This window comes from Pestalotiopsis fici (genome assembly GCF_000516985.1).
Source record: "Pestalotiopsis fici W106-1 unplaced genomic scaffold PFICI_Scf_2, whole genome shotgun sequence".
Lineage (NCBI taxonomy): Eukaryota > Fungi > Ascomycota > Sordariomycetes > Amphisphaeriales > Sporocadaceae > Pestalotiopsis > Pestalotiopsis fici.
In genome coordinates this window covers 724,230-750,436 of record NW_006917092.1, presented here as the reverse complement: position 1 = coordinate 750,436, position 26,207 = coordinate 724,230, and the positions used below count along the sequence as shown (strand labels likewise).

Below are 26,207 nucleotides of genomic sequence, written 5' to 3'. Positions count from 1 at the left end.
CATCTCTGAAGCCGAGGCTTCATCAAAGGCTCCATCAGTCCATGATGTCTCGTGGACTAGATTGTGAGCTAGTCAGACTGTCAGTGCCCGTCTACCATGAAGAAAATACCTAAATATAGGATATCTCAAGAATTTTATAATAGACTATTTACGATAGTTTGTTTTTGAAGTGGAAATGCTTCCTGGTTTGAACCTACAAGGGGTATACCAGGGTCTGGATGCCGACGCCAACGCCGACGCCGAGAACATTGATAAAATTTGCCATAGTGCTCAAGATCAATGGCATGAATGAGATATGAAGAAGTCGAAAATATTGTCTAGACCATTATTGCAATTTTTCTGAACGATCCTTCCGATGGGCTGGCCCAGCTTTCTATTGTCTTCGGACCTTGTTGCCGAACTTGCGACGCCGTGGATCTGGATCGGTGGCACTATTTTAGAGATAGCCGGGATAAATCAAGCTTCAATACCCACGCTGTGGTTCGACCCTTCATTAGCCAGACGCGCGTCACTTACAGGGCGGATATTATTGGACACACTGCCCAATCATATAGATGCAGGACAGAGAGTCAATTGCATGCCCTGTAAAAGTCACACTCGATGGTGTAGAGTATAGACATTCTGACTGAGCCCGATGGCGGTCTTGCGCCTATAAGATCCAGTTGCATCACGATTTTGCAGAATTTCTAATCATTTTTCATTTGAATAAATAAGCTTGAATGCGCCTTTTTGACCATGATTTCCAGGCCCGCTACATTATTTGCCAGCGACAAGATTTTGCCCAGGGATTCAAGCTTTGGCTCCCGTGGACAACGTTCATTCCCTAGGCTTGGCAGGGATTATTACGCAGGGCCCTCAAAACTTCTAAAAATGAACCTGATAGAAATAAGCTTTACCAAAAAGAACGCCCCCGCCGCTGTCTAATTCTAAGCGTAGATTTTAGTGTATTTGAATCAATTCGACTCCACATCTCGCATTCATGGCTCGCATTTCTATAAGCGAGACCATTAATCAAGCTCTGGCTCTGTATACTGCCGCCACGATTTCAAAGTCGCTCTTAGGTAAGTCAATGCCCACTGACCATGATATTGATAATAATTCTGTTCCTACTTGTCGCTTGTTTAATAAACGTCTGGTCTCTACACTGCTCTTTCACAATTCTTTCTTCCACGCGCAGAGTGTGATTGTTGTCATACCTTGAAGTGCTGACTCAAACGATGTTCAACTGTTCCTTGTCAGTCGAGAAAGATCTGAACTGACGCTATGCAAAATGCGCAATCGATTATAAACATTATCCTGCTCAAGAACATGCCGGTCCAGTGCCTCTAGCTAATTTCTCAGCAACAAGCTGTACCAAATCTTAGACGGGAGGTAATGACAACCCTGTTTACGTTAAAATTTGTGACACGAAAGGGATGATAGATGTTGTATTGGTTGGTTTATCCATGTTCAACAAAGGTTGGATGGTCAAATATATGCATGGGTGATAAAGTGTTCCACTTATTCCTGCCTTTTTACAGCACCAAATTATAGTATTCGTTGAGCTAAAACAGCAGCATGCAGTCGGAAATATGATTGTATAAGTCGGAACTTGTGGACAGGCCTATATATCTCCGATGATCACAACAAGTCGAGCATGATATTACAGAAAGTAATGTTGAATGACCAATCCTTTTGACCAAAAACTGCCATAAACCCCCCCAACCTCAGATGTACCTGTGCGAATAAAGCCCAATGTAGTTGATTCTACTCAATTCATCTGCGTTCCCTGGATGGCTTATGTTCTCTTTCTTCAGCTGCAAGAAATAAGCGCCTACCGCCCACAAAGCCATCATGTAGCGGCCTTGGCGGGTCGAGATCGTTTACGAAAACGTACAAGCAATCCAGTCTGCTTAGCAAACCAGTATGTTTGAATCTTCCATTCCGGCTCATCCGACGCCCACTCCAATTGAAACTGTCGCAGCACCTGTGGGACAAGTTTACCCATCTCCATAATAGAGATATTCTTTCCGATACACGTTCTCGCTCCCGCCCCGAACTACTTATCGTCAGTTTGAAGACACTAGTCTAGTCAGGTTCGGTAGGCTTACGGTCAAAAGGTGGCGGTCCATATTCTTGGCCTTCTCTTCATCGCAGAGCCAACGCTGGGGCCGGAACTCATCCGCATCGTCGCCAAAGATCTTACGATCCCTATGGATAACTGCTGCATTCACACCCACCACGGCACCTTCGGGTATGAACTGCCCACAGATTTTGACACCCCCACTGGGAACTACCCTCTCGAGAGGAAACTGTACTCCCGGATGCATCCGCATGGCTTCTTTCAAAACCAGGTGACTGTTTGGAGGCCCGTTGATTAGTAAAGGTACCTTGACAATCTGAGATGGTATTCATGTACACGTACAGATAGTTCATTTGTAGACTCTCGGTGTAACTTATTACAGGCGAGAGTTTCCCAGAATCATCATAATGGTCTATCTCTGCTTGTAGCTTGTCATAACACTGTGGGTTTCGCAGAAAATAGTAGAACACGGCTCTCAATGAGATAGCAGTGGTGTCGCTGCCTGCCAGCCTACACGATTATACGATTAGACAAGTAATGCACATTATGAAGGGAAGAGCGATTTGTATTTGTCGCCTGAATCGACTTACAGGTTGTTGGTTAGATGGTTCATTAACTCCTTTTGCGCCATAGACTCCCCCGATGACTTTGATTGCTGTCGGAAAAATGCTAGGAAATCACCCCGTTCATTTCCCGTGGCTGCTTCCGCGTCATACGCCTCAACGGCTTCCAACACCATCTGAACTTGTTAGAAGTGAATTTGCAGCTAAAGGAAATGGTGAAAAAGTAGATAGCTGAATACTGTCCGATGCTTACCTTTGTAACAATGTCCATAGGATCTGAAAGCGAGAAGTGACCGAAGGCATTGCGGATGGTCTTGCTTCTCCATGACAAGCAGTTCAGCAACGGGATCTGTCCAAGGATACTGCCAACTCGGAGACCCAAATCGATGCCTGAAATGACGTTTTTAACATCTTTTCGCTGTTCCATAAATCCGAATCGCTTTGCAAAAGTCATGGCCCCAATGACATCAAAGGCGTACCACTGCAACCAGACGCCTAGATCAATTACTTGACCTTCGAGCTCCTCCATGGCATTGGTGAATATCTCGCTGCATGGATCGACAAGATACTCGAGGGTTCTAATGGAGCTCATGCTGTATTTTTGTGCAACTGGCCGTTTTATCGCCTTGTGCTCATTGGAAGACCGAGTTGAGAACATGCTCGACATGAAATCTTTCTCATGAATGACGTCGAATGTGCTGTAGAAATCGGACTGATTGGCACAAGCCAGTTTTGTCAGACTACATGCTCTAACGCCGCGCCAATGTGGTCTCAGAGGAGAGAGAGGGGGGGGGGGTGGAAGAATGCCTACGTGCCTTGAAATACATGCTGCCAATACCATAAAGCGCGGGTATGGCGGATGGGTCCGAAATATCTACCACATTAGGAGCCGTCCGTACGATGGGACCATATTCAGCATGTAGTTTTCGGTACTTTTCATGGGCCTCGCCATTGTACACAAACATGAACCGCCACAGCGGGGTGAACTTTGCGGGCCATGGTCCAGGCACGTCACGAAGGCCGTCTCGACAAGCCAAGAAAAGAGATTGAAGCAGCCATGCTAGTACTGAGATCACCGCGAGTCCGACGATGAACTGCTTGTGAATTATTGTAAAGTCCAGGTGCTTGGAAGATTCGTCGACTTGTGCGTCCATGATGAAAGGCAGAACTGGTATGGGGTAGAAAGAGTAGGGAGGACGGGCGTTCAGTTTTGAGACTAGTTAACGGAAGCTTTTCAGGAGGGTGTATGTTTCTTGGGGTACTCAAAAAGTCCATCACATACACAGTTAGCGTCTAAAACTATCCTCGATTTCTACTTTCCCCTTGCCTACTCAGAATGCCGAAGTGGCAACGTCACGGCATGCGCGGGCCTCGGATACATGATTGGTGTTGTAAGGATGTTCCGGAATTATAGGCGACCCACAAATTCGCGGGATAACTGCTCGGACCAACAGGACCATCGAGGGCCAGAGAGATGAACGATATAGCAAGGATTGCGCGCAGCAATCACCTTCGGTCTTTTGCCAGATATTCTGATCTGAATGTGGATATATCACACGAGAATTAAAGCAGTGTTCCCATTGATTCCAGAATCTTGGCCGAGTCATTTCTTCCTTGAACCTCATCACAGACCCATTAGCTACTATGGCCTCTACGCGACTCCCCGAGATTCGAAACGACCCATCAAAAATCCAGCTTGAGAGGATTTCTCACGTCTTGTTCGATCACCCGGACCTCGACGTATTTGACAAATTTGCCTCGGACTTTGGCTTCATCAAGGTCGAGCACAATGATGAAGACATCGCTATCTACCGCGGCTATGGCAAGGACCAGTATTGCTACGTGGCACACAAGTCGACGTCTGGAGAGCCGCAGTTCCGAGGCGCGGCGTTCCTCGCGCAGACACGGGCGGATTTTGATAAGGCAGCGGTCATGGATGGTGCAGAAGTCACGAGCCTTTCTCATTTTCCGGGGGGCGGCCAGAGGGTCACCGTCCAGTCGCCATCTGGGTTCCCCTTGCACATTGTATACGGTATGAGGACCGAGTCATCAGCGAATCTGTCCCGTCTGCCCAGGTGGAAAGTACAGGTCCCTTGAATGGAAGTGTGAACAAACAAAGGTTGGGTAAGTTGAACCACACAGTATATTTGCTCCATTTGGTACATGTCTAATCGTAAGTTCTCTCGATAGGCAAATTCCATCGTTTTCACTCGGGTCCTGCCCTTGTACACAAGCTCGGTCACTACGGATTCGTCGTTGCAAACTGGGATGAAGAAACCCGATGGTACACGGGAAAATTCAATCTCGTCCCGTCTGATGTGCAATTCGATCCCAGCAATGAGGATCTAGACGTGATCACGTTCCTCCACTTAGACCTTGGACAGCGCTACACGGACCACCACACACTTTTCGTCTCCCGGGCGCAACCTGGAGAACATGACCGGATGCACCACACGTCCTACGAGGTCGAGGATTTTGATACGCAGATTCTTGGGCATGACTGGCTGGCTGACAAGGGCTACAAAAGCGTTTGGGGTGTGGGGAGGCATATACTGGGGTCGCAAATTTTCGACTACTGGAGGGACACGAGCGGGTTCACAATTGAGCACTACGCGGACGGCGATGTTGTGAATGCAGACACAGGAATGCAGAGAAGCGTGGCAGGTCCATTTGCAGTCTGGGGTCCGGAAATGAACGGCACCATGTCTGAAGATGGCACCCGGCCCACTGCTGCTTAAGCAATCATTGTCATTATTAGTGGGAGATTGAGTTGAACTTTCATTAGGCGAGCTGAGAGTCGTCGGGTCTGACGTCTTGATCTTTAGAGTAGGGTAATTACTTATAACTCACTGCTAAACTTCAACAAAACCGTCATGGCTTGAGTAATTGGTTACTTCATCACTAAGCTTGCCCCTCTCATTATGGTTACTTCTGAAACCCCTGATAATCAGAATTCTTTTCATTTCGTGAGTTATGGGGGCAGAAAAGGAGGGACGGCAGGATGCGAGCGTAGGAAGAAGAGAAAATGCACAGATCATACGCGATTGGGCCTAACTCATAATCAGTACGTACCCATTTTCCTTGTTTATTCCACGTGGCGGTGTTCCCACTTCCGAGAAAATAGGAGTTGAGTTGCTCCGGAAGTGGCGCCGCGGAACATCTCAGCGGGGTTGACTTGCTAAGGGGAGCTAAGTAAAACCCGGACGGACATTTCGGGCCATTCGGACCATCTTATTTTAGCATCTGGGGAACCGCTAAAATGATTGATGGTGTCTGTATCGCTATATTCACCCTGCTCTTCCCTACAAAGCTTTCGAGTACGAAACCCGACACTTCAGGTCAAATACTGCATCTTCATTTTCAACAGACGTGCGTTACATTTGCATCCGAAAATTTCAGCATGGTACCCTGGACACATCTCGCCCATTTCGAGGCCAAAGATGGCAAGAGATACTTTGCTTCCATCAAGTCCGGAACAGACACAACGCAGCTACAAGGTCAAAGTGTTACGGGATTCTCCTCGTTCACTGACCTTGCAGATGAGAAGGATGGACAGTCCCTTACGATAGAAAAGGTATTTGTCCCACATACGCGTTGCTTCCATGCAGGGAGCAATCAATGTTTTATTGCCCCATTCTTCAAGTCTGTCGATATACCAGAGGCAGTAACTGACTGGATGTGATTTAAAGCTTTTGGCACCGGTACCGTACGATGGAGATATTGTTTGCATAGGACTCAACTACCGCGAGCATGCAGAAGAGGCAAATGTAAGACCTCTAGGATCCCATTTACATCATCTCTTCTTCGGAACTAATTAATTGAATTGTCATGCTACAGCTCACAGTACCATTGGACCCCGTCATGTGGTATAAACCTCGGCGCGCCCTAAGTGTACCAGGACCGATAGCAGTCCCCAAGGTGGCAGCAACCAACTTCCTTGATTTTGAGGTAATTTATACTGGGATCTCGCCCACAAGTCCCGTGCTCATCCTCTACCAATCCGCTGACCGTATTCTAGGGGGAACTCGTTATCGTCACGTCCAAGGATGCCCTGAATGTCAGCATTGAAGATGCTCCGGCATACATTCTAGGCTACACCGTGGGAAATGACCTAACAGCTCGTGGATTCCAAGATCCCAAAAGAGGAGGACAACAGTTCACGCGATGCAAGGCATTCGACGGCTTTGCCCCTTTGGGGCCAGTGCTAGCAAACGCCCAGTCGTTCGGCGATGCGGCCAGCAAGCGGATTGTTACCAAGATCAATGGCAAGATCTTCCAAAACAGTGACTGCAATCTGATCCATGATGCAGCTACCCTCGTCAGCTTTCTCTCACAAGGTGCGTTTCTACCTGATCTTCCCCTTCTGCTTGCATCGATTCCAAACCAAACGGTTCATCAGATGACTGACACTCGCCGGGTGGATTCATAGGCACAACCTTGCCTGCCGGTTCTATGATAATGACCGGTTCTCCTCCTGGGATAGGATACTTTTCTGATCCCAAATATTCACTGAAAGATGGGGATGTCGTATCCATTAAAATTAGCGACATCGGTACTCTCGTAAACACAATGGTCTTTTGAACAGAATGAGAAAAGAGCACCAACCTAGCAAAATACCACAAATAGATTTATTTGCTATCTTTACCACTATGATGAATGTCACTGAGGGGTGTGTAGTCGCTGCTGAGTAGTTGCCAAGGCGTTTGTTACCGTCGACATGTTTGTTGGTTGATTATAATGTATCTAATTTTGTTGGCTGGTTGACGTGGGGCTAGGTATGAGCCTGTCAATGCTCACAATTGCCAATTGATGAAAAATGTGAATCTGATCAAGTTACAACTATATCGTCATAACTTTGAATAATTTTCATTAGAAGAACAGATTTGTTGTTAAGAAATCCTTGTTTACGCCCTGGATGCTTCAAGTTAACAGTCCTGACCGGGCATGCTGTACGCTAGCCCTCACCACTGCGTTCCCAGTTTTGTAATGCACAGTGTACATGTACCTAGCGGAACATGGCAGTACTTATCGCTGCCAGGTGTGCGGGCTAGGCCGTCTTCCAGGGGGCGATCATATACCCCGCATTTAACTAGCCCCAATCAACTCCCGTCTTGCGGGGCCGCGGCATGTGGAAACGGACCCGGAGAAATTTCCTCTTCCGCGATGGACAGAGCTCACCTCTGTTCCCGTCCTTGTCAGTCCATCTTTATTTTCCCTTCTCCTCCAGAGTGCCATTGGCAGGCTATTCGATTAAAATATCACACAACATACGCCGCCTTGCGGCGTCCGCCAAAATCTATGCCATGGTGGAGGACGAGATGCAATCTGTTGACCAGCCAAACCCAAACGGCCCGGTTACGAAGGCCCGACAGCACACAGATGGTTATGTCCAACTCAAACTTCGTGTCTGTGACAATTGCAGGGTGTATGTGCACATCTCGACTCCTTACTGCCTATCATTCAAGCTGATCCATGTTGCTTATTTTCAGGAAGAAGATTAAATGTAATTGGCCCACCTTGAGGCTGCAGCTCGCCAGATCCAGACGCTATATGATTCTCCAGCTAATCCTTTGACCCGTTCTATTTTTTCAGGCGACATGAAAACACCGCCTTGTACATCGTGCTCTATGCGTCGTATCACGTGCAAGTATAGCAGATATAGAAGAAAACCTGGTATGTTGGACCATTTGTAACCAATCAAACCCCATCCGTGATACTCAACCGCGTCTCATAATGCCTCGTCTTACTCGATAGGTCCTCCCAAACGAATCATCGACATTGCGTCCTCGGTAACCGACTCTGCGACGTCGATGGACCCCGGCCAGGAGCATAATCTTGTTGAGCCCCCATCCATGTCAGACTCAGAATTCATTCATGAAGATCAGTATCCAGACTTGGGTTTCCTGACCAGTGATGCGTTATGGACAGATGGCTTAGCAGGACCCGAAGGTGAAGGAACTAATGTCGCCATGCCCTTGCTAGATACTACTGTACCAAGCTTGCCGCACAATCTGCCCAGTAACAACTCCAGCGGGGAGCATGCATCCTTGGAAATAAACCCGGAGATGGAAAAAGTCTTGTCAGTCATTAAATGGGTTGCACATCTCTATCATCCACGAGACTAATCAGACGAGCTAGACTGGAACTATATATCCATCACGTACAGCCAACGTATCCGTTCCTGCGCTCCAACGCAACAAGCAAGTATGGAATTTCTAGCATGTCACTTCGGCTACGAATGTCCATCTACGCCGTTGCTTCTTTGTACACATCGTCTCATCAGCAAGGCTACCCTTTGTCTCCTGATGACTTCGTTACGAGGGCTACACATCGTGCAAATGCTGCCAACTTGACCATGGACGAGCTGAAAGCATCCATTCTGCTCTGTCTATACAAACTTGCCAAGGCAACCACGTGGGAGGCCGTGGCCGATATGGGACGACTCACCCGAATGGCAGAACTCTATTACAGAATCATTGCGGCTAATGACCAGAATGCGGGAGGCTCACGGAGCAAACTTGAGTCCGAAGAGCTACGGACTGTGTGGTGGTGTATCTATTCACTGGACACATTTTTCAGCGCAATGGCGTGAGCAGAGCCCAAGTCCTCATACCTAGACCTTCAAGTCAAAGGCTTGCACATAAATGGTAAAAGATCTGACAGCGCAGAAACAGGATAATTTCTCACGCTGTAACGGACCCTGCGCGGGGAAACATGACACTACCCAATGCGCCGGTGCCTGATCTTTCCAACCCTGTCAGCCCAAAGCGAAGAAATCTCGAACATGTTGGAGAGCCAGAATTATCGCTTACAAAGGATCTCAAGCTCTGGGAGACGATGACCATGTTGTTCTCCAGATCGTCATGCCGGGGCAGGAGCCTACACATCGGTGCCTGCGCATTCATGAGATCTGTCACGGATTTGAGACTCTCCGTCAAACACGGTTGCGGGACAGCCTGGAAAGCTCGGTTCCGTGAATTAGAAAGTGATTTTTGCGCAGCCACGCTTTCATTGCCTGTCTGGGTCTTCAATCCGAGCCGCGATTTCAGCAACGGAGAGACAGAAAGAGAACACCGGGACAGACTGGAGACATTGTTTGTCTGGCAATGGTGAGTCCTCTGCAACTAACTTGCTTGAAATTTCTCTCATTCTCTTTCCACATATTAATGTGCCTTGCGGAACCTGTAGTGCCTGCCTATTACATGCTGGATTAGCTATACAATTGGATGACACCGACGCAACGTCAACCGAGTCGATAATACACGGGCGATGGCAAAATGTCATCGCTCGAGCAAATGAGGTGCTCCACGTCGCGCAGAACTGGAAGCCAGACTACTTCGAGGCTATCGATGCGAAGAGCGCATACATCATCTTTGTCACCGGAATTATCTTTACCCTAGACCATGGTATACGGGCAGCTGACACGTCCAATATTACTCCGTCGTCCCATCACATCGACCTGATACTACTCTTCTTGGGTCAAATTGGCCGCTATTGGCCCCTGGGTATGTACTTCATCCACAATGTTTTCAGGAGTGTGTGGCATCTTGGGGAAGCATACGCTGACTTCCAAGCAAGCGAACCGCCTAGCAGGTATGTGTTGCGCCAGTAGCGAAACTCCTCAGCAACGATAGAGCCAAAGACCAACTCCAGGTGCAAAGAGAAGCTGACACGTAACAGATGTACTTAGATCACTATGGGATAAGTCTCCGATGTGTCTGACCTACAAATCAGCGTTTAGCTTTCTTTCTACTTATTTGCTAGAAGGACAGATCAGTTTCTCTGTCTTCGACGAGGCAAGTCAAGCTGGCTCAGAAGACGCTATATGTCTGGTTTCATCATTCGGGGTCACAAGTGAATCGGTAGGCAGCTGTCAAAGCCAAAATGACTCGGAGTGTTCGGCGAACAATCAGCTGGATCTCATCGAGGACACCCCAAATCCTATTATTGACGACATCAACTTGTTCTTGGATTGGAATCCTGCACTTCGATAGTCAATTTGCGCCAAGTTTCCATCTCAAATCATGGTGAGAGAAATTCATAAAATGAGCCTTCAACTGTTCAGTGATGGATCATCACACTGTGGAATTGTGTATATACGTCTCTTGACAGATGATCACAACTAACAACGAAATAGCAAGGCGAAACAAGCAAACCGATACAGCGCGCTATTCTTCTGCCATGGGCAGGCATGCTCAACGCCAGTGATGCGTTCAGCTATTTGTCACCATACTGCAAGCCTGGCAGATCTGACTTTCGAGCTGCTCCAGTGTCTGGGCCTGTGAAAATATGATGAAGTCGGGGCGAACTAATGCGTACTTGGCATTGGCTTGAAATCTCATTCTAAACGAGCCGGGATCGTAGAGTGGAAGCTGTTGGTATCCGGCCCTGGAGATCATCGCCGTCCTTGCAGGGGTTAAGAAAAGCGGACCTTGAAGTCTCCGAGGTAGTTGCTGTTCTGAAATCCTGTCATTCAAAATGATGACATTCTCTGCGAGGAAGTTCGTCGGAATATTCAGCCGCTTCAGGACCTCATGGACGCGCGCCAGCTCTTCCTCTGATGTCGGATCGTGTAGAACTAGTATCGTCAAGGCTGCTTTGTGGTGTCGAAGTAACTTGTCTGATAACTCGACCGACTCGTTTCCTTTGATACCTTGAACAAAGATCTGAGCAGTCTTTACCCCACCTCCTTCACTCTCGAGGAAGAAGCCACCCTTGGCTCCGCGGAAGCCAGCCCTGTCGCAAAAGTGGCTTCGAATTAGTGTTTGTCGGAAGGGCATCGCCCAGCTCATCGCGGTGTCCGCGCACCAAATGGCCCAGCGCAGTGCATTCGATTTGATCTGCAGCGCGTACTCGTTTTCAGCAGTCTGATTCGCAGATTCATCCACACCATGACGCCGCTCGTTGGACCAGGTCGATAACAGCAGCTCCGAGTCAAAAGACGATGTCTCCATGTTTGAGGCTGTCTTCTTGGGGCCTTTGATGAGAAGTTCTAGGCGCCAGCATAATCCAAGTGCGTCGCGTACACCGTTGAGAATTCCTTGAGCTGCGAAAGGGGGGAACACATGAGCAGCGTCTCCAATGAGGATGGTTCGCCCATCGAACCACCTGTTCACGACTTTCTGGGCAAAACTAAATGGTAAACATTTCAGTTCATGGCACCGGATTCAAAGTTGGGGTACCCATTTGCAAAGTGAAAGTTGTGTCATAAGTCTGGAAGGGAGGGATCTTGAGACAAGCGTCTATGAAGGACTTACTGTGCTGGTCCACAACGCAAGATTTCTACACAATCCCATGGAAAACGAACGGGTGAATTGGGCTGGCGACCGTTGCGACTATCAGACTCGTTAGTTATGGTCTGCTGCTCGGGATTTGTGGAGAAATGAATATCATCAAATACGTACCGTAGGCTTGAAGCTGCGAGCGTCAGATGAGGATTCATTTGCTCCTCGAGGTGCGTCATGACGTTTTCCGGAAGCGCGAAGTTTGGGGGCAGCTCATATTCGAACCTGCCAAACTCTTTGATCAGTCAATGCAACAATGTGCCATAGGCACTTTTGATAAAGTCTCGTACCTCCAGTACTTTTCCGAAATAGGGCCAAATCGGCCCGTTGCTACGGGCATCACAGGATGGTTGCAGAAGCTGCCAAATCCATTCAATTAGTAATCGGCTTATTTCAACTGCTGTGGCAGTCATATTGGACATCGCATACTGCCATCCTTTAGGCCAAAAAAGGTCCCACAGCTCCTCTGGCTCATATCCTAGATCCCAGAGAGGGAATTGCGGGTGCGTGTCGGGTGTGGGCATGGTTAATTTGAGATTGGCAGCAACCCAGGTGGCCTCGTAACGGTACCTGCTGCCAGGTTAGATGTCTTCTTTGGGCCGAAATTGGAGAACAAGAGCGAAGACTAGGGGGGATCACATACTGTCCTGTTTCTTGCTTGATCCCCTTCTCTTCTAGAAATGACTTTCGAACGAAGCCTCGTTTTCCGTCCGCCCCCACGACATATTTTCCACGGATGGTTTGTCGTCGGTGTGTATACTTTTCTTCGTACGTGATCTCGACGTTGCTTGCATTCTGATCGATCCCAACCACCTCGCAGTCCAGCTTCAGTGTGATCATGTCTGATGACTGCGCTCTATCGCGGAGAAGTTGTTCTATCGAAGCCCACGTGTAAGTTCACTATGGGCTATGAAGATATGCCATGGGAACCGGAAGTGAGGGTTGAGAAATCAGCTTACCTAGACCTGGCTGCAAATTGACGCTGGTATTAGGTAATGCATGGCCCGCCCAGTCTGGCGTTTGTTCAAGCCGGAGAAACGGCTCAGAGGTAAAGATTCTGTCGTGAAACTGTAGCTCAGAAATGGCTGCAAGAATAGGTAGGCAAGTACGCATTAGCTGAAGTATGTGAAAGTAATTGCTCACACCTGAGCAAAAGGTTCTCCTTCTTCCATCCTTCTCCTCGTGTCTTTACTATATAAAATGCTTACGTTGACTTATACGTGCCATCTCCTCCACAGAGATCCCAACCAGGGACAAGATGCGCCATGCATCACCAGCGAGCGCGATAGCTCGAGGGTCTTCGCAGATGTCATGCTGCTTCTCGATCACAAGTGACTTGGAAGAATTCAGTAAAGCGAAACTTTTGTAGGCTGGTCTTAATTTACCTGGATTTGAAGCTGACTGAGTGCAACCGCAAGAGTCAGACCAGATGGACCAGCGCCAACAATAATGACGTCCGTCTCGTACATTATTGTAAGAATTCACTGTCGAAAAGAAAATGTGGCCATGGATAGTTGTTGTGATTTCGCGCTGCGATCTAACCCTCAGTATGTGAGCTAAGAAATCCTGCGTATCGAGTGCTAAATATAGGGCGGCACGATGATGGAAAACGAGCTAGAACGTGATCAAGCACATCACTTTACACGATTTGCCAATTGAACACATCGCCCTGGACCCTAGGTTTAAACATTACTTAGAGCTTTTGTCTTGCAAAATTCCGGTATACGCCGTCCCCATGTCCACGCATAGCTGGCCGGGTAAGGCATGTGGCGGTCCGGCGGATCCAAAAAATACATGCGGGAGCATTACGAAATGCTCCGGGGCAACTAGCAAGGAAGTTCCTCCGGCGGTATCTCAGATATGGGGAAACCCCAACTCTCCCCAGTTATTAACTCAACTTTCCTCCGCCGAAGCAATTTTTATCCCTTGTGCTTGTATCCTAGCGAGGGGAAAAGGTTTTCAGTCATATTTTGAAGTCCCAATCCAGCTAGTACCCCTGTCACTACCGATTCATCAGCCATGGCCCAAAAGATAGCACCCGTTTGGGTTCACCCCAGCCCTCATCTTACGGTCCTCGACGCCTTTAGGCGGCACGTCAACCAGCGATACCACGTGTTCCTACCAGACTATGCATCACTGCATGGATGGACCATCGAGAACATGGAATTGTTCTACCAAGAGCTGTGGAACTTTAGCGGGCTCGTCACGTCGAAGCCGCCGCTGAAGGTAGCCAACTCTCTTGCCTCCATGTGGCCGAGGCCGCAATGGTTTCCCGGAGCCGAGATGAATTTCACCGAGAATCTGCTGGCAACCGGTCTCGCCGCTCATCCAGACATGATTGCAGTCTCTGCATGTCGCGAAGGGGGGAAGGATTGGAGGCACTTGAATTGGAAACAGTTGCGAGAACTTGTCGCCTCTTATACTACTGCATTTAGAAATGCTGGCGTTGTAAAGGGAGACCGTGTTGCAGGTGAGTAGTCGACATGCACTCTGCCCATATCTATTACTTCCTCTCGCTGCCGCGTATGTAAAGACGAGCGAGGACAGGGGCGGTCGGGGCAGTGTCAAAACAACTAACTTCACGCCCAGCGATCGTAACCAACTCCCTTGAGGCTTTACTCATCGCACTCGCTGCCGGTGCTGTTGGAGCTATTTTTTCGTCCGCGTCACCCGATATGGGACCAAAAGCCATTGTCGAGAGATTTGTCCAGATTCAACCAAAGATTATGTTCATTGAACCTCACGTGTTCTATGCGAACAAAAGCCGGAACCTGAGGGATCGTCTTAGTGGCGCCGTCGAGGAGCTCAAGGCCAAGGTTTCATGCCTAGACAAGGTCATCGTCGTCAATGATCCTACCTGGACGCAAGGCGGACTGTAAGCGACTCAGATTTGCGACATATCAAATGGCGCAATTGAGCCATCCCTTAAATCGTAACAAAATGCTAACTCACTCCTGTCCTACCTCTCAGCATTGCTCTCGAGATATTTCTCGATGTCCCAGCCCAGCCCCTCGAATTTGTTCAAGTAATGTTTGATCATCCCATATACATTTTGTTCACGTAAGTGGATTCCGTCCGGTGGCCATCAGGCCTAGCCGACCAGTTTTTCTACTTTGCAGTAGCAAGATTGGAGCTTTGACTGACACTTAAACAATACAAAGTTCTGGGACCACGGGCAGCCCGAAATGTGAGTTGACTGTAATATCATGCATCATTGCTGTAATATTCCCCCATCCACTAACATACTGTGTAGGTATCTGCCACTCTGGGGGAGCAGCCCTCCTAAAGAACAAGCTCGATTTGGCAATGAATATGGACATGGGAATAGGCTCTACATACTACCAGTACACAACTGTGCGTCTTGCCATCGTATCTCTATTTTACCTACTCGTTGAAGAAAGAAGGAAGAAATAGTGCACGCTCACTCATTTCTCCTTCTCTTTTGATGGATGATACTAATTTCTATATATCCACTCACTAGACTGGCTGGATGATGTGGAATGTGCTCATTGGCGCACTGAGTCTTGGATCAAGGATCATCTTGTACGATGGAAGTCCTCTCCATCCAAGCCCCTCCCATCAACTCAGCCTGCTCGAAAGCCAAGGGTACGTATTTGTTTCGTCATCATGATCAATAACATGTTTTGAATGATTGCAGCCAATCGACTGACTGGAACTTGAAGGGTAACCCATTGGGGTACCAGCCCAAAATTCCTTGGCGCACTGAAATTTGACCCAGCAAGCACTCAAATCGCAAGGCGCTTGGAGGGCCTCCAGAATGTCCTCGTTGCCGGCTCTCCGCTCGCGACTAGTCTTGTCGACTGGTTCTATGCGGATAGATTCCCAAGTCACATAGGTCTACAAAATAGTTCTGGCGGCACCGATCTCGTGGGAGCGAGTAAGTAAATGAGTTCCCTGTAACGCAATTCTGCTCGACATATGATGACGTCTAGCACTGACACATGGACATTAATTTCTAGTTGTTGGCGGCAACAACCTATCACCTGTCAACGGGAATGAGTTAGCTGCCCCAGTGCTGGGCATGAAGGTTGAAATCTGGGATCTCGGGGGTAGTGTAGCGGAAGACTCATCAAACGAACAGGGTGAGCTCGTCATTACAAGGCCTTTCGTCAGCATGCCGATCAAGTTCTGGGGCGACGATGCAAAAGACAGCAAATACTTCGATACGTACTTTGCACTCAACCACGGCGTTTGGAGCCACGGCGATTCTATTTCGCGAAACCCTGTTACAGGAGGGTTTTCTCTACACGGACGCAGTGACGGGGTCCTTAACCCAGGAGGTATGGACAAATGCTATTTTATCCCTATCCTCCTCGTGCCTAAACTTCTGCGCAACATGAATCATAACAGCATATTGAGTAATAGTGAGCTAATGATGAGCTCAAATACAGGCATCCGCTTTGGTACGGCTGAGCTGTATGACGTGATCAGTCGCTTTCCAGAGATTGAAGACTCAGTAGCTGTGGGCCAGCGTGTCAAGGTAGAAAGCGACCGAGAAGAAGAGAGGGTCGTCATGTTTATCAAAATGAGGAGCCCAAGTGCGATTTTGGACGCCTCACTGCGGTCTAGAATCACACAGGGTATTCGCCAGACGCTAAGCGCCCGACACGTACCGGAGGAGATCTGGCAAGTGAAGGATATACCTTATTCGATGAATGGGAAGAAGATGGAGAAGGTTGTGAAGGGTATTATTTGCGGAGAAAAGATCACCTGGGGCTCAATTGCGAACCCGGAGTGCCTCAATGAGTTCGCAAAGTTCGTGCCTCACAAAACCAACGCGGCTCGATTGTAATGTTACAGGATACTATTGAGTTGTTTCGCAATGTCACGGTGTATACAATTATGGTGAAGAGCATGTACGGAACCTGTAAAGATCCTAGGACCGAAAAAAGGTGTTAAGGTCGCGGACAGCGTCGGTCTCTTGAGCACGAAAATATAGATTTCTAGCATGCAGTCCCCCGGGTAATAAAACCTCCACATTCAAGTGTTGTTCATTTTGGGGAATAACGCAGCAGCAGTTGCTCTGTTCTTTTTGAGCCATGATGACGCTCGCCGTGTCAAATTGAATTCACAGACTGAATTAACTCTGAGACCGGAGATAATCGCAAACTTGTTTACCCCAGCGTATTCCGCCTTTGTAAGTCCACATGCCTGGGGCGTTCCCCGTTCTGAGGCCCTCGATTGCATCGGCAAACTGCAAACCTCTTCCCTCAGCCTTGATTTCTCGGACCGGGTACAAGTATGTTTTGAATGAAAACAAAATCGCACCGGTTTGCGGTAAGCGCGTCAGTGTTTGAAGTTCACTCCGCAAGAACGTCTGCAGGTCAATGTCAGCCTTGTTGCAACGAAGCTTTGTAACGCAATGATTCTTACCTCTTTAATATCAATCACCTCATTGGAATCGATTTTGTCACTTTCTGATACGTGATTCCCCTTGAGATTGAATAGGTCAGGATGAGTTTGCACAGCCCACTGCATAATACTTTATTAGCTGGGAGCGCACTGTGGCTGCATCATCCTTTCGGGCGGAACAGAGGGCAGGCTCACATTGACACGCTTCACATAGTCGCCAACTTTCAACCTGTTAAAGTAACGTTCCATACTCTGGCCGATTTTCTCGTATGATGGGACTGGGACGTGGATCTGGTTCATGTTTTTTCCAAGCTTGGAGGATGGATTCCATCCCGACGGAAAACAGCAAACAAAAGCAACGACTTCATGACCTGAAGGAGTCGGTTTCAGAAAGAAAAAGTCTTCCTCCACAGTCTCAGCGAGGATCTTCAAAGCCTCATACGTATCTTGAGGTGGAGTCGTAGGAAACAACTTTTGAGTGACCAGATTCATAAAAGTCGTCCCATCATGAGAAAGCTTGAATAGAGTGGGGAAACGAACAGGCAAGTATTCTTTAAGGAGATATTCATAGAGCTCCCTTACGGTGTCCTGGCCTTTGGACGTGTATCCGCAAACAGTTGATCCATGACGTGCGACAAGGTCACGCCTGAGGACGACGCGTTCTGAATAATCTTCGTCAATGGTGATCAAATCTGACGCTGTACTCGATTGAACCCCTGTTGCACTCAATATCAACATCCTACACTTGAAACGTCATTGTAAATAAAGGGAGACCCACCCATAGTGATATGGAATACAGGTTTGAATACGCGATATTTCCGCCGCGTTGTCATGCTCCAGTCAAAGTTGGGAAGTGGCTCAATTTTTCCCCAGCTCCCACCTGAGGAGGCTTTGCCACCCACATGTGTTTCATGAGACGTTACAGTCCTAATAGGCCAGAGCCTGAGCTGGGATAGTATTAGTAAATGCTAGTGTTAATAGAGGACAAGGAAGTGGTACCGCGAAACGAAGTATAACGAACACCAATGCAAGCGATAGTGCAGCAATAGTGACGGAAACCGGCGGAAGTCGTCCGGAGAAAAGAGATTCTCTCATAGTCGCTATATCAGATGATGCTTTTCGGAAGCAATTCAAAACTTGGACCATGATGTTTTGTTGTCTTGAGGATCGCTATTCCTCTGATACCAGTCTCGTTGGTATTATAGGCATCACAAACACACGCCCTTGTGGAGATCCCCCGCTCCCTACCAACCCCGCAAAGCCACTATAATGGCCTAAAAAAAAAAAGGCTCGGGGCGAACTATTGAGGGGTCGAGTATCGTGGGGATTTCGTATCTGCTTTGTACCTAGGTAGTATGTAACAGCCAATTAGGCAAGTTTTGGATATCGATCTCGGAAGAATCGCCAAGTGATAGTATGACCTCAACGGCTCTTCAATTCAAAGAGTTATTCAGGAAGAAGGGTTCAGGCAATCGGTTCCTAGTATGGTAATCCCGAACTATGCGCTAATCAGTCTTATCCCCCGGGCGACCTAAGCCGCGCAATCTTGTTTTGTAGGATCATCGAATAGATTGAGCGGTTGGACCTTGTGCAAATTGTTACCGAGGTCGGACTTTACTTATTCTTTGAGCTGGAATGCTCAGAGAATCGTTATCCTGGTTATTTTTGGACCATAATGGAAATAACAAGAATATGTTCATTGCTCTCAGCTACACGCGTCATGATTAGCCCTGACGAAGTCCAAGTCGTTGGAAAGTGAACTTGGGCGGTTCGGGAGAGTAGCTAGTACGCTCGGAGCCGATGTTAGTCTTACAGCACCACTATGCTAATAGCCTGCTTGAATTCTATGACAAAAAAATTTCATCTTGGTAGGAAATCTTTTATTAATTTGTTCAGTCATAAATCATAAACTCCATATGTCGGCGCTCTTTGTCTCGAATTCAACAAGATTCAAAAATGTTCAAGAACCACCTAGTTATTATCAAAGTACGGTTAAAGATGGCGCTCAGCTGTTCACGGATATGTATGAAGCATGATTTGCTGTATTCTTTAGAGGACTTCTAAACGACGTATTGACATACTCTGAAGTAGCTCTCTCGAATGTTGGTGCTGATTCCTTTATAAAAGTACCCAACGCCACTATTCCCGACTCAGGATAGATCATGATTGAGTTGGCATAGATACAAGGGCTTTCTTGGATTCGTCGTTTTTGCTCCTCCACAATGATGTGACAGTCTTCTGCTGTGTGTAGAATGCGATGCCAGGCCGCCCGTAAAAAGTGCTTGCACCACCACCTGCCACGCTCTTCTTGTTCCCGGTGAAAGAAAACATGGGCAGAGGTACGGGTATTGGGACGTTGATACCGACTTGCCCCGCCTCAATGTTTCGTCGGAACTTTTCTGCTGCAGGGCCAGATCGTGTGAAAATGGCTGTCCCATTACCGTACTCATTTTGGTTAATCAAAGATATCGCATCCTCAAGTGTCTGGGTTTCAATACACAGGAGAACTGGCCCAAATATTTCTTCGCGATGGCATCGCATCTCTGGTGACACGTTCGAAATAATTGTTGGTGCAATCCAGTTTCCATTGGAATAGTCCTTGTTGTCCGGCTTGTATCCTCGTCCATCAAGCAAAATAGTAGCCCCTTCATCTTCGGCGCTCTGAATAAGGCCCTCTATACGCTGCAAGCTCTGAGTCGATATGACTGGCCCAAGGTCTGTACCATTTTGGAAGCCATTGTCGACCTTGAGTGTTCTGGATGCCTCGACTATCTCGGGCAATCATTCCTTGGTTTCTCCCACGAGGACCACCGTGCTCAGTGCCATGCAGCGCTGTCCGCCAGCGCCGAACGCAGCACCAACGACGCTGTTGATGAAATGAAGCTTATCGCAGTCGGGGAGAGCAACAGCATGATTTTTGGCGCCTAGGTTAGCTTGCACGCGCTTGCCATGTGCAGAGCCTTTGGTGAATATATATTCACCTGCCCGATTTCCGCCAACGAAACTGACAGCTTTGATGGCAGGGTGTTCTAGGATGGAATCGACCGTCTTCAGCCCTCCATGGACTATGTTCAACACGCCTTCTGGAAAGCCTGCGTCTCTTGCAAGCTCTGCTAAGATCATGGCTGCACCTGGAGCGCGCTCAGAGGGCTTCAAGATGAGGGTGTTTCCAGTGATAGCAGCAATTGGTATCGACCAGAGAGGAATCATGGCAGGAAAATCTACAATGATTAGTCTTTGCTTCCTAGGCAAGAATTTGTCAGGAACATACTGAATGGGCAAATAGCTGCCACGACTCCCAACGGCTCTCGGTAAGTCCTTGTTTCCATGTCTTGGGACATTTCGAGCACTTCTCCCTTGAGCAGTTCGGGTGCGGCGCAAGCTGCTTCAGCTACTTGCAAGCCCCGAAGTACGTCTCCGCGCGCGTCTGGCAGAGTTTTTCCTTGTTCCAAAGTAATGCTCTCAGCTAAACGGTCCCAATTCTCGCGAATGAGGGACACGAATTTGAACATTACTTGTTGCCTCGCTAGCACACTCGTCGCCCGCCATTTTGGGAATGCCTTTTCCGCCGAAGACACTGCATCCTCAAACTCGGTTGTTGTGATCTCTGGTACGCGCCCGACAATCTCGTTCGTACTTGGGTCGTGTATATCGATGAACTGGGTTGCCTGAGAAGCGACTGGCTTGTTGTCAATGAAAAGTGGTACCTGGCCGACCTTCTGATCCGTCTTGAATGATGCATTGGCTCTAGGTCTAGACTCCTCGGGTATCAAGACCCGCGGCTGGGAATAAAGTCGTTGATGGCAGGGGGCCGTAATGCCTGTGCGATTGACACATTTTGATGTCAGTACACGTTGTACCGAAAATGGCCATCGCGCGCCGCTGAGCCTAGCTAGGAGAGGTCTCTGCATGGTTGAGGATCTGGCGGGGACTGCAACTGAGAAAGGAAGAAAATATCTTTGACTGTACAAGCAGAAGTCTTGTGCCTGGTAGGTAGATGAAAACAATTTAGTACAATTCAGAACTTGGATTGAATCACATAGCCTCAAGATGCTGCATACGGGCTTGGATATTCGAAAACTTCAATAGAGTCTACTTAAACATCGTATACTCCAACAAATGTGGGTGTACATCAATCATTGGCGGTACATAAGAGATGTACATAATCGCATTTTGACCGCCGACTATTCTTATCTGAGCAGCCCAAGACCCGGCCCGAACTTTTCGTCCTATTTCTAGTGAAGTCTAGGCGCAGACCGTAAGTTCGGCGCGAACATACCCCGCTCACGACCCACCAGTTCGCTTGATGACATCGGCGCGCTGAGATGCGAATCGGCGGAATGGCTGAGCAATTCGCAATCTCCAGCACTCTTTCAGAATCCGGCATACGGGTAAGACTCTGGTGGTCCAGAAATTGTCGGCAACTACCAAGCCGAGATCGTTACGAGACGCATCAAATGTCCTCAAAAGATACAGAGTAATGGCGACATCCAATGATAAGCCATCCGCGCAAGCGGCACCCCCCAAACATGTGCTTGATTCACTGGCATCGCCCTCAAAACGTCGCAAGGGTGGTCGACTCTATTTGGTGAGAATCACTCTAGGCGCTTGCTATGAATGATGCAAGGGTTATTGAATTCTGAACATTCGCCAGGGATGTGGAACATGTAGAACGAGAAAGATCAAAGTAGGTCGAGATACATTTCAAGAATACTACAAGATGCTGAAGGAGTCTGCCACAGTGTGATCTCGGTAAGCCAATTTGCTGGAACTGCAAACGGTCACGCATCTACACATGTGATGGCATTTCTGGTGGATCAGAACATATTGTGCCAAATCATTCCAACAAGATCAGTCAGGATGCTACAAAGTTGGACCATGGTCGCCAGACGGTGAATGTGCCACATTCTCTGAACTGGGAGTGGATGGAGCAAATCTTGGGGGGGTCCAAAGATGTATTCCGGAGCACCAGCCAAGATGATTCTATCAACGAAACAATCGTAAACGCGCCTATAAGTCATGGCCGAGGAGGCGGCTTTTCGGCTCACTTCTCAGCAGCGACGGAGGAAACGCATGAATCTCCCAACTTTATGGAGGGAGCATCCTTTGATGATCATGCTGGACAATGTATCTCTCCGTCGGCGGAATTTCGTACATTGATCGAAACCGAGGAAGAACTAGCATTCAGTGACGATACAGTCTCGGGTCTTGGCCAGCGACAGCACTCTTCGGATGATATGTTGTTTTCGCCACCACAACAGCCAGAGGAATGTCTAGCTGGATCTGCCACTACAGAATCTGATCGCCGGTCGTATTCAAGAAAGATCCAACGGCTTGGTCTAGGCGACCTGCTCAACGGGATACACGACAGGACTGGTGCTCTGTTGGCTCACTGGAAGTCTCATGCATGTCATCTCATGATGCCTATTCTAGCACCAACCTTCAACCCATGGCTACGCCTTTATTATCCCTTGGCAGTAACTGGACCACCATCGGACGCTAAAAGTTGCTTATTCCATGCCCTCTCATCTGCAGCTGGATTTCATAAAGCCACGACGGCACGTAAGGACAAGACCACACTCATCGGTCAAGCTCAAGAACGCAAAACAGAAGCATCAAAAAGGCTCAGATCAATCGTACACGATCTGCAGCTCTCCAAAAGTCTCCTAGCAGATCGCATGGACAGGATGGCATTACTAGCAGCTGCTATGACTATGGCAACAATAGAGGTATGGTGATCAAGCTCCAAAGACAAATCGGGTGATATAAGTTGAACAACAGTCAATGTGGAGAACTGGGCTGACTAGACTCACAGGTATTCAGCGGCGAACACGAAGGGGCAGGATACGAGCACCTGCTTCTTGCTAAACAAACCATTCGTTTTACAGGCGGTATCAGCTGGTGGACATCAAACACCAAAAGTATAACACTTCTTAGGATCTTTAAATGCCTACAGATTATTGGCGACACGTCAGGCTGGACCCAGTTCACAGAAATGTCAGCTCAAACTGAAAGCGAAGATCAGCCATTCGCAAGTCTTTCCAGTCAGCTCTTTGAAGATACAGGAGCAAATTGTGATCTTGCAGAAAACGTTCAGCAACATGGAGCTTCTCAGATTTCCTGCGAGTATCCGCTGGACATTACATTTGGGGTCTCTTCACAGACACTGCAGTGTATCAGCAAAATTATCGATCTATCTAGAGTCAAAGAAAATCTATCGATGGATGAACAATGGTTGCAGAGCCATGTCGAACAATTGAAGACCCTGGAGCATGAGGTCTACAGCGCGTTGAATGAATCATCCCATTTCGATGGGCTCAACCTCATTGGCTCGGGCAATCAACATGGAGTTTCTGACTTCATTTGTCAAGAAATTAAGGAAAACCACATGGCTGCGTTTCGGTATAGCACAGCAATATTCTTTCGGCGAGCCCTCTGTGACGGGGGCTCAACCATCATTCCACCTAGAGAACTTCGTAGCGGCGCTCTGAGTGATGCAAGTCTTTCTGGCCAACATCTAGTCGACAAGGCTTTGGAGCACCTCGAAAACATTGATGCGATATCAAGCGGCATGACCGTTGCAAATACACTTTGGGTGGCATTCATAGCGGCCGTGGAAGCAGTCGACATACCCTTGCGTCACCGGGCGCTCATTTGGTTCGCGCGTGCGAGGCGTCATCAAATTGGAAACATCAATGTTGCCAAATCATTGGTCATGGAAGTGTGGCGGAGGGTTGACCGGCAGACCTGGGCTCGTAACGAAGATACAGGTGGTCTAGGATGTATTGACTGGAGAAATGTCATGCGCGAGAAGAACATGTATTTCATGTTAACATGAAAGATCCCAACAGCTGTGACGGCTTGTATATATGAACTACATTCCTGTTGACCTTGTGATAATAGGACGATTTTGGGCCAATATGCTGGGCTTCTATTTAATGCTCAATGCTGTTGCCGTTTTGGCACCTCTTGCGGTAACTTGTAGCTCTTTCACGACGCCAGTATTTGAGTAAACGAAATCAAGATGTATTGTTGAAGCTTATATACCCTGGTTTTGTCTATCATGTCATAGAACCACGATGAAATCTCTTTAAACTGACATTATCTGCTCCGCCGCATGTTTATACTTTGGCATAGGTGCTCGGATTCAGTTGTGTGTTGGACGAGCAGGTATCCACCGTGTCAGATCGACGCCTTTTGAGCGACACCAGTTTCAACCCATTGTCGACTGTTTGTTCACCCCTCAACAAGAGACCAATCTCACTAGGATGATACCAGTTCAGCCAAACGAGAACGACCAACATCAAAACCGAGTCGAAAACAAATGTATACGCTTCGCTTCTCATAAGCACACCATCGTTTCCAGATATATACTCGGCCACTCGAAAGAGACTTCGAACTAGTATGAGGCCGCTGGTCACGTAAAGCGTCATAAGATATTTTCGCCATCGAATCTGTGGATCAAACGACTTTGGAGTTGGCTGACGATGCATCCGATGCTGGAAAATAGCGGCAACAACCACAAACGCTCCAAAGAAAGCGAGCTGAATGGACAATCCGGCAATGACGATGTATTCTCCAATGTCGACGAGGCTGCCGCCGATAGCCATCATACCACTTCCTGTAAACACAGAGATGTCAGTTACCATTCATGGATCTCGAAAAATATCTCTAGCTCAGGGCGCCGTTATTCACCTACCATTGGACTGTGTCAGCAGAGATAAGACATCACCACCGACAAACACTCGTGTGAGTAATCGTCTCTTGACAACTGAGTAACACTCCCCATCAGTCAATACAATAATCCTGCCCAATATCATGTAGATGGAAGCTGCAAAAAAGGCGGGAGCGATGAGTATCAGAATAGACTGGACGACATAAGGCCCAAGACTCCAACAGCCTGGCTCTTCTAGGGCGGATGCTACGCGGGCGGCATAGCCAATGCATTCACCTGCTCAATATCAGCTTTGCCAGACATCTGAATGTTCCAAGCCGAGAACGACCTACATGCTGCCCCAACAACAAGCGCAGCAAGATACCAAGTCTTTGTCTTGCACATCTGAATCAGATGCAAAATGGTTGTGAGGCCGAACAGGATGCAGAACACTCCAGACGTTGGAGCCGATGGTGCGTATCGGTAGAGAGACCAGGATGCATTCTCGTAATCGGGATTGCAGGTTGACATTGTAATGAGTGGTGGCCCTGGTGAAATACCAACAATCACGCCAGAGTTGGATTTGAAAATGGCAAGAGATTCCCCTTCCTTGAATCGATCCACGCTGCGAGTTTTTTTCGATAATAGACCATGTTGCATATTTTGGGAAAGCCGCCCTATATAGGGACAAAGTTCGAGGCTTAGGCGCACTTATTGGCTAAGCCATAGAATTAAAGCCGTCCTATGTTCAAGCCGGCCCCATGTTTAGCGCCGGCATTACGCCGGTTGCGAATACGCGGATTCGGACCTCGGATTATACGAAATACGAAAGTTGTTAGGTGGTGGTGTTACTTGGTCACAAATAGTGGAGAAAACTACCCAACATCATTACGAGCTACCAGAACCAGCACATTCCTTCAAAGTGTACCTATAGCTCCTTTTCTTTTTGCGTTATCACCACTGAATTTTCCATTCGCGCCTCCTCTATCAAAACCACCTCCCGTATGCCACACCGCGCTTTTTCTGCAGTAAGAGCCTTGTTTTACCAGACTTTTCTATGCGAGTCCTCGGATTCGGATTTCGCATTACGTGTGTCGCAAAATAACTATTTCGAAATTCCTTGGATACTTTCAACAGCTTTTCACGGAATATGACTAGTCGACGAACTCACACAAAGTCTCGCAATGGCTGTAATGAATGCAAACGCCGCAAGATCAAGGTACTAAAGTCTTCAATAATCTATTCACCACCCTGGAGGCTTATAATGGTTT

General features: G+C 47.9%; 10 protein-coding genes across 10 annotated transcripts; 5 read left to right on the top strand and 5 right to left on the bottom strand.

Annotated features, from left to right (window-relative positions):
- Positions 1 to 1,706: 1,706 nt before the first annotated feature.
- PFICI_02406 (uncharacterized protein) lies at positions 1,707 to 3,779 on the bottom strand (the record flags this gene model as incomplete). Its single annotated transcript, XM_007830987.1, has 7 exons — positions 1,707 to 1,796; positions 1,877 to 2,038; positions 2,091 to 2,337; positions 2,405 to 2,572; positions 2,653 to 2,801; positions 2,879 to 3,365; positions 3,451 to 3,779. 7 exons carry the CDS (start codon positions 3,777 to 3,779, stop codon positions 1,707 to 1,709), a joined length of 1,632 nt encoding a protein of 543 aa, XP_007829178.1.
- A 490-nt stretch (positions 3,780 to 4,269) lies between these two features.
- Positions 4,270 to 5,363, top strand: PFICI_02405 (uncharacterized protein; the record flags this gene model as incomplete). Its single annotated transcript, XM_007830986.1, has 2 exons — positions 4,270 to 4,657; positions 4,816 to 5,363. The coding sequence occupies 2 exons, from the start codon at positions 4,270 to 4,272 to the stop codon at positions 5,361 to 5,363; spliced, it is 936 nt and encodes a 311-aa protein (XP_007829177.1).
- Positions 5,364 to 5,884: 521 nt separating this feature from the next.
- Positions 5,885 to 7,054, top strand: PFICI_02404 (uncharacterized protein; the record flags this gene model as incomplete). The annotated part of the gene is made up of 4 exons (XM_007830985.1): positions 5,885 to 6,199; positions 6,315 to 6,392; positions 6,463 to 6,573; positions 6,644 to 7,054. The coding sequence occupies 4 exons, from the start codon at positions 5,885 to 5,887 to the stop codon at positions 7,052 to 7,054; spliced, it is 915 nt and encodes a 304-aa protein (XP_007829176.1).
- Positions 7,055 to 8,845: 1,791 nt separating this feature from the next.
- On the top strand, positions 8,846 to 10,315 carry PFICI_02403 (uncharacterized protein; the record flags this gene model as incomplete). The annotated part of the gene is made up of 4 exons (XM_007830984.1): positions 8,846 to 9,213; positions 9,300 to 9,734; positions 9,814 to 10,218; positions 10,306 to 10,315. The coding sequence occupies 4 exons, from the start codon at positions 8,846 to 8,848 to the stop codon at positions 10,313 to 10,315; spliced, it is 1,218 nt and encodes a 405-aa protein (XP_007829175.1).
- Positions 10,316 to 10,838: 523 nt separating this feature from the next.
- PFICI_02402 (uncharacterized protein) lies at positions 10,839 to 13,378 on the bottom strand (the record flags this gene model as incomplete). The annotated part of the gene is made up of 9 exons (XM_007830983.1): positions 10,839 to 11,757; positions 11,883 to 11,960; positions 12,030 to 12,134; positions 12,200 to 12,268; positions 12,339 to 12,479; positions 12,553 to 12,784; positions 12,869 to 12,994; positions 13,118 to 13,244; positions 13,295 to 13,378. 9 exons carry the CDS (start codon positions 13,376 to 13,378, stop codon positions 10,839 to 10,841), a joined length of 1,881 nt encoding a protein of 626 aa, XP_007829174.1.
- Positions 13,379 to 13,928: 550 nt separating this feature from the next.
- PFICI_02401 (uncharacterized protein) lies at positions 13,929 to 16,722 on the top strand (the record flags this gene model as incomplete). The annotated part of the gene is made up of 9 exons (XM_007830982.1): positions 13,929 to 14,379; positions 14,499 to 14,784; positions 14,880 to 14,969; positions 15,071 to 15,096; positions 15,163 to 15,263; positions 15,391 to 15,515; positions 15,593 to 15,807; positions 15,890 to 16,210; positions 16,322 to 16,722. 9 exons carry the CDS (start codon positions 13,929 to 13,931, stop codon positions 16,720 to 16,722), a joined length of 2,016 nt encoding a protein of 671 aa, XP_007829173.1.
- A 288-nt stretch (positions 16,723 to 17,010) lies between these two features.
- Positions 17,011 to 18,064, bottom strand: PFICI_02400 (uncharacterized protein; the record flags this gene model as incomplete). Its single annotated transcript, XM_007830981.1, has 4 exons — positions 17,011 to 17,247; positions 17,304 to 17,402; positions 17,478 to 17,998; positions 18,061 to 18,064. 4 exons carry the CDS (start codon positions 18,062 to 18,064, stop codon positions 17,011 to 17,013), a joined length of 861 nt encoding a protein of 286 aa, XP_007829172.1.
- Positions 18,065 to 19,442: 1,378 nt separating this feature from the next.
- PFICI_02399 (Methylmalonate-semialdehyde dehydrogenase) lies at positions 19,443 to 21,193 on the bottom strand (the record flags this gene model as incomplete). The annotated part of the gene is made up of 3 exons (XM_007830980.1): positions 19,443 to 20,054; positions 20,091 to 20,503; positions 20,554 to 21,193. 3 exons carry the CDS (start codon positions 21,191 to 21,193, stop codon positions 19,443 to 19,445), a joined length of 1,665 nt encoding a protein of 554 aa, XP_007829171.1.
- A 618-nt stretch (positions 21,194 to 21,811) lies between these two features.
- On the top strand, positions 21,812 to 24,120 carry PFICI_02398 (uncharacterized protein; the record flags this gene model as incomplete). The annotated part of the gene is made up of 4 exons (XM_007830979.1): positions 21,812 to 21,870; positions 21,937 to 21,969; positions 22,012 to 23,011; positions 23,098 to 24,120. The coding sequence occupies 4 exons, from the start codon at positions 21,812 to 21,814 to the stop codon at positions 24,118 to 24,120; spliced, it is 2,115 nt and encodes a 704-aa protein (XP_007829170.1).
- A 283-nt stretch (positions 24,121 to 24,403) lies between these two features.
- On the bottom strand, positions 24,404 to 25,467 carry PFICI_02397 (uncharacterized protein; the record flags this gene model as incomplete). Its single annotated transcript, XM_007830978.1, has 3 exons — positions 24,404 to 24,903; positions 24,982 to 25,233; positions 25,290 to 25,467. The coding sequence occupies 3 exons, from the start codon at positions 25,465 to 25,467 to the stop codon at positions 24,404 to 24,406; spliced, it is 930 nt and encodes a 309-aa protein (XP_007829169.1).
- Between the last annotated feature and the right edge of the window lie 740 nt (positions 25,468 to 26,207).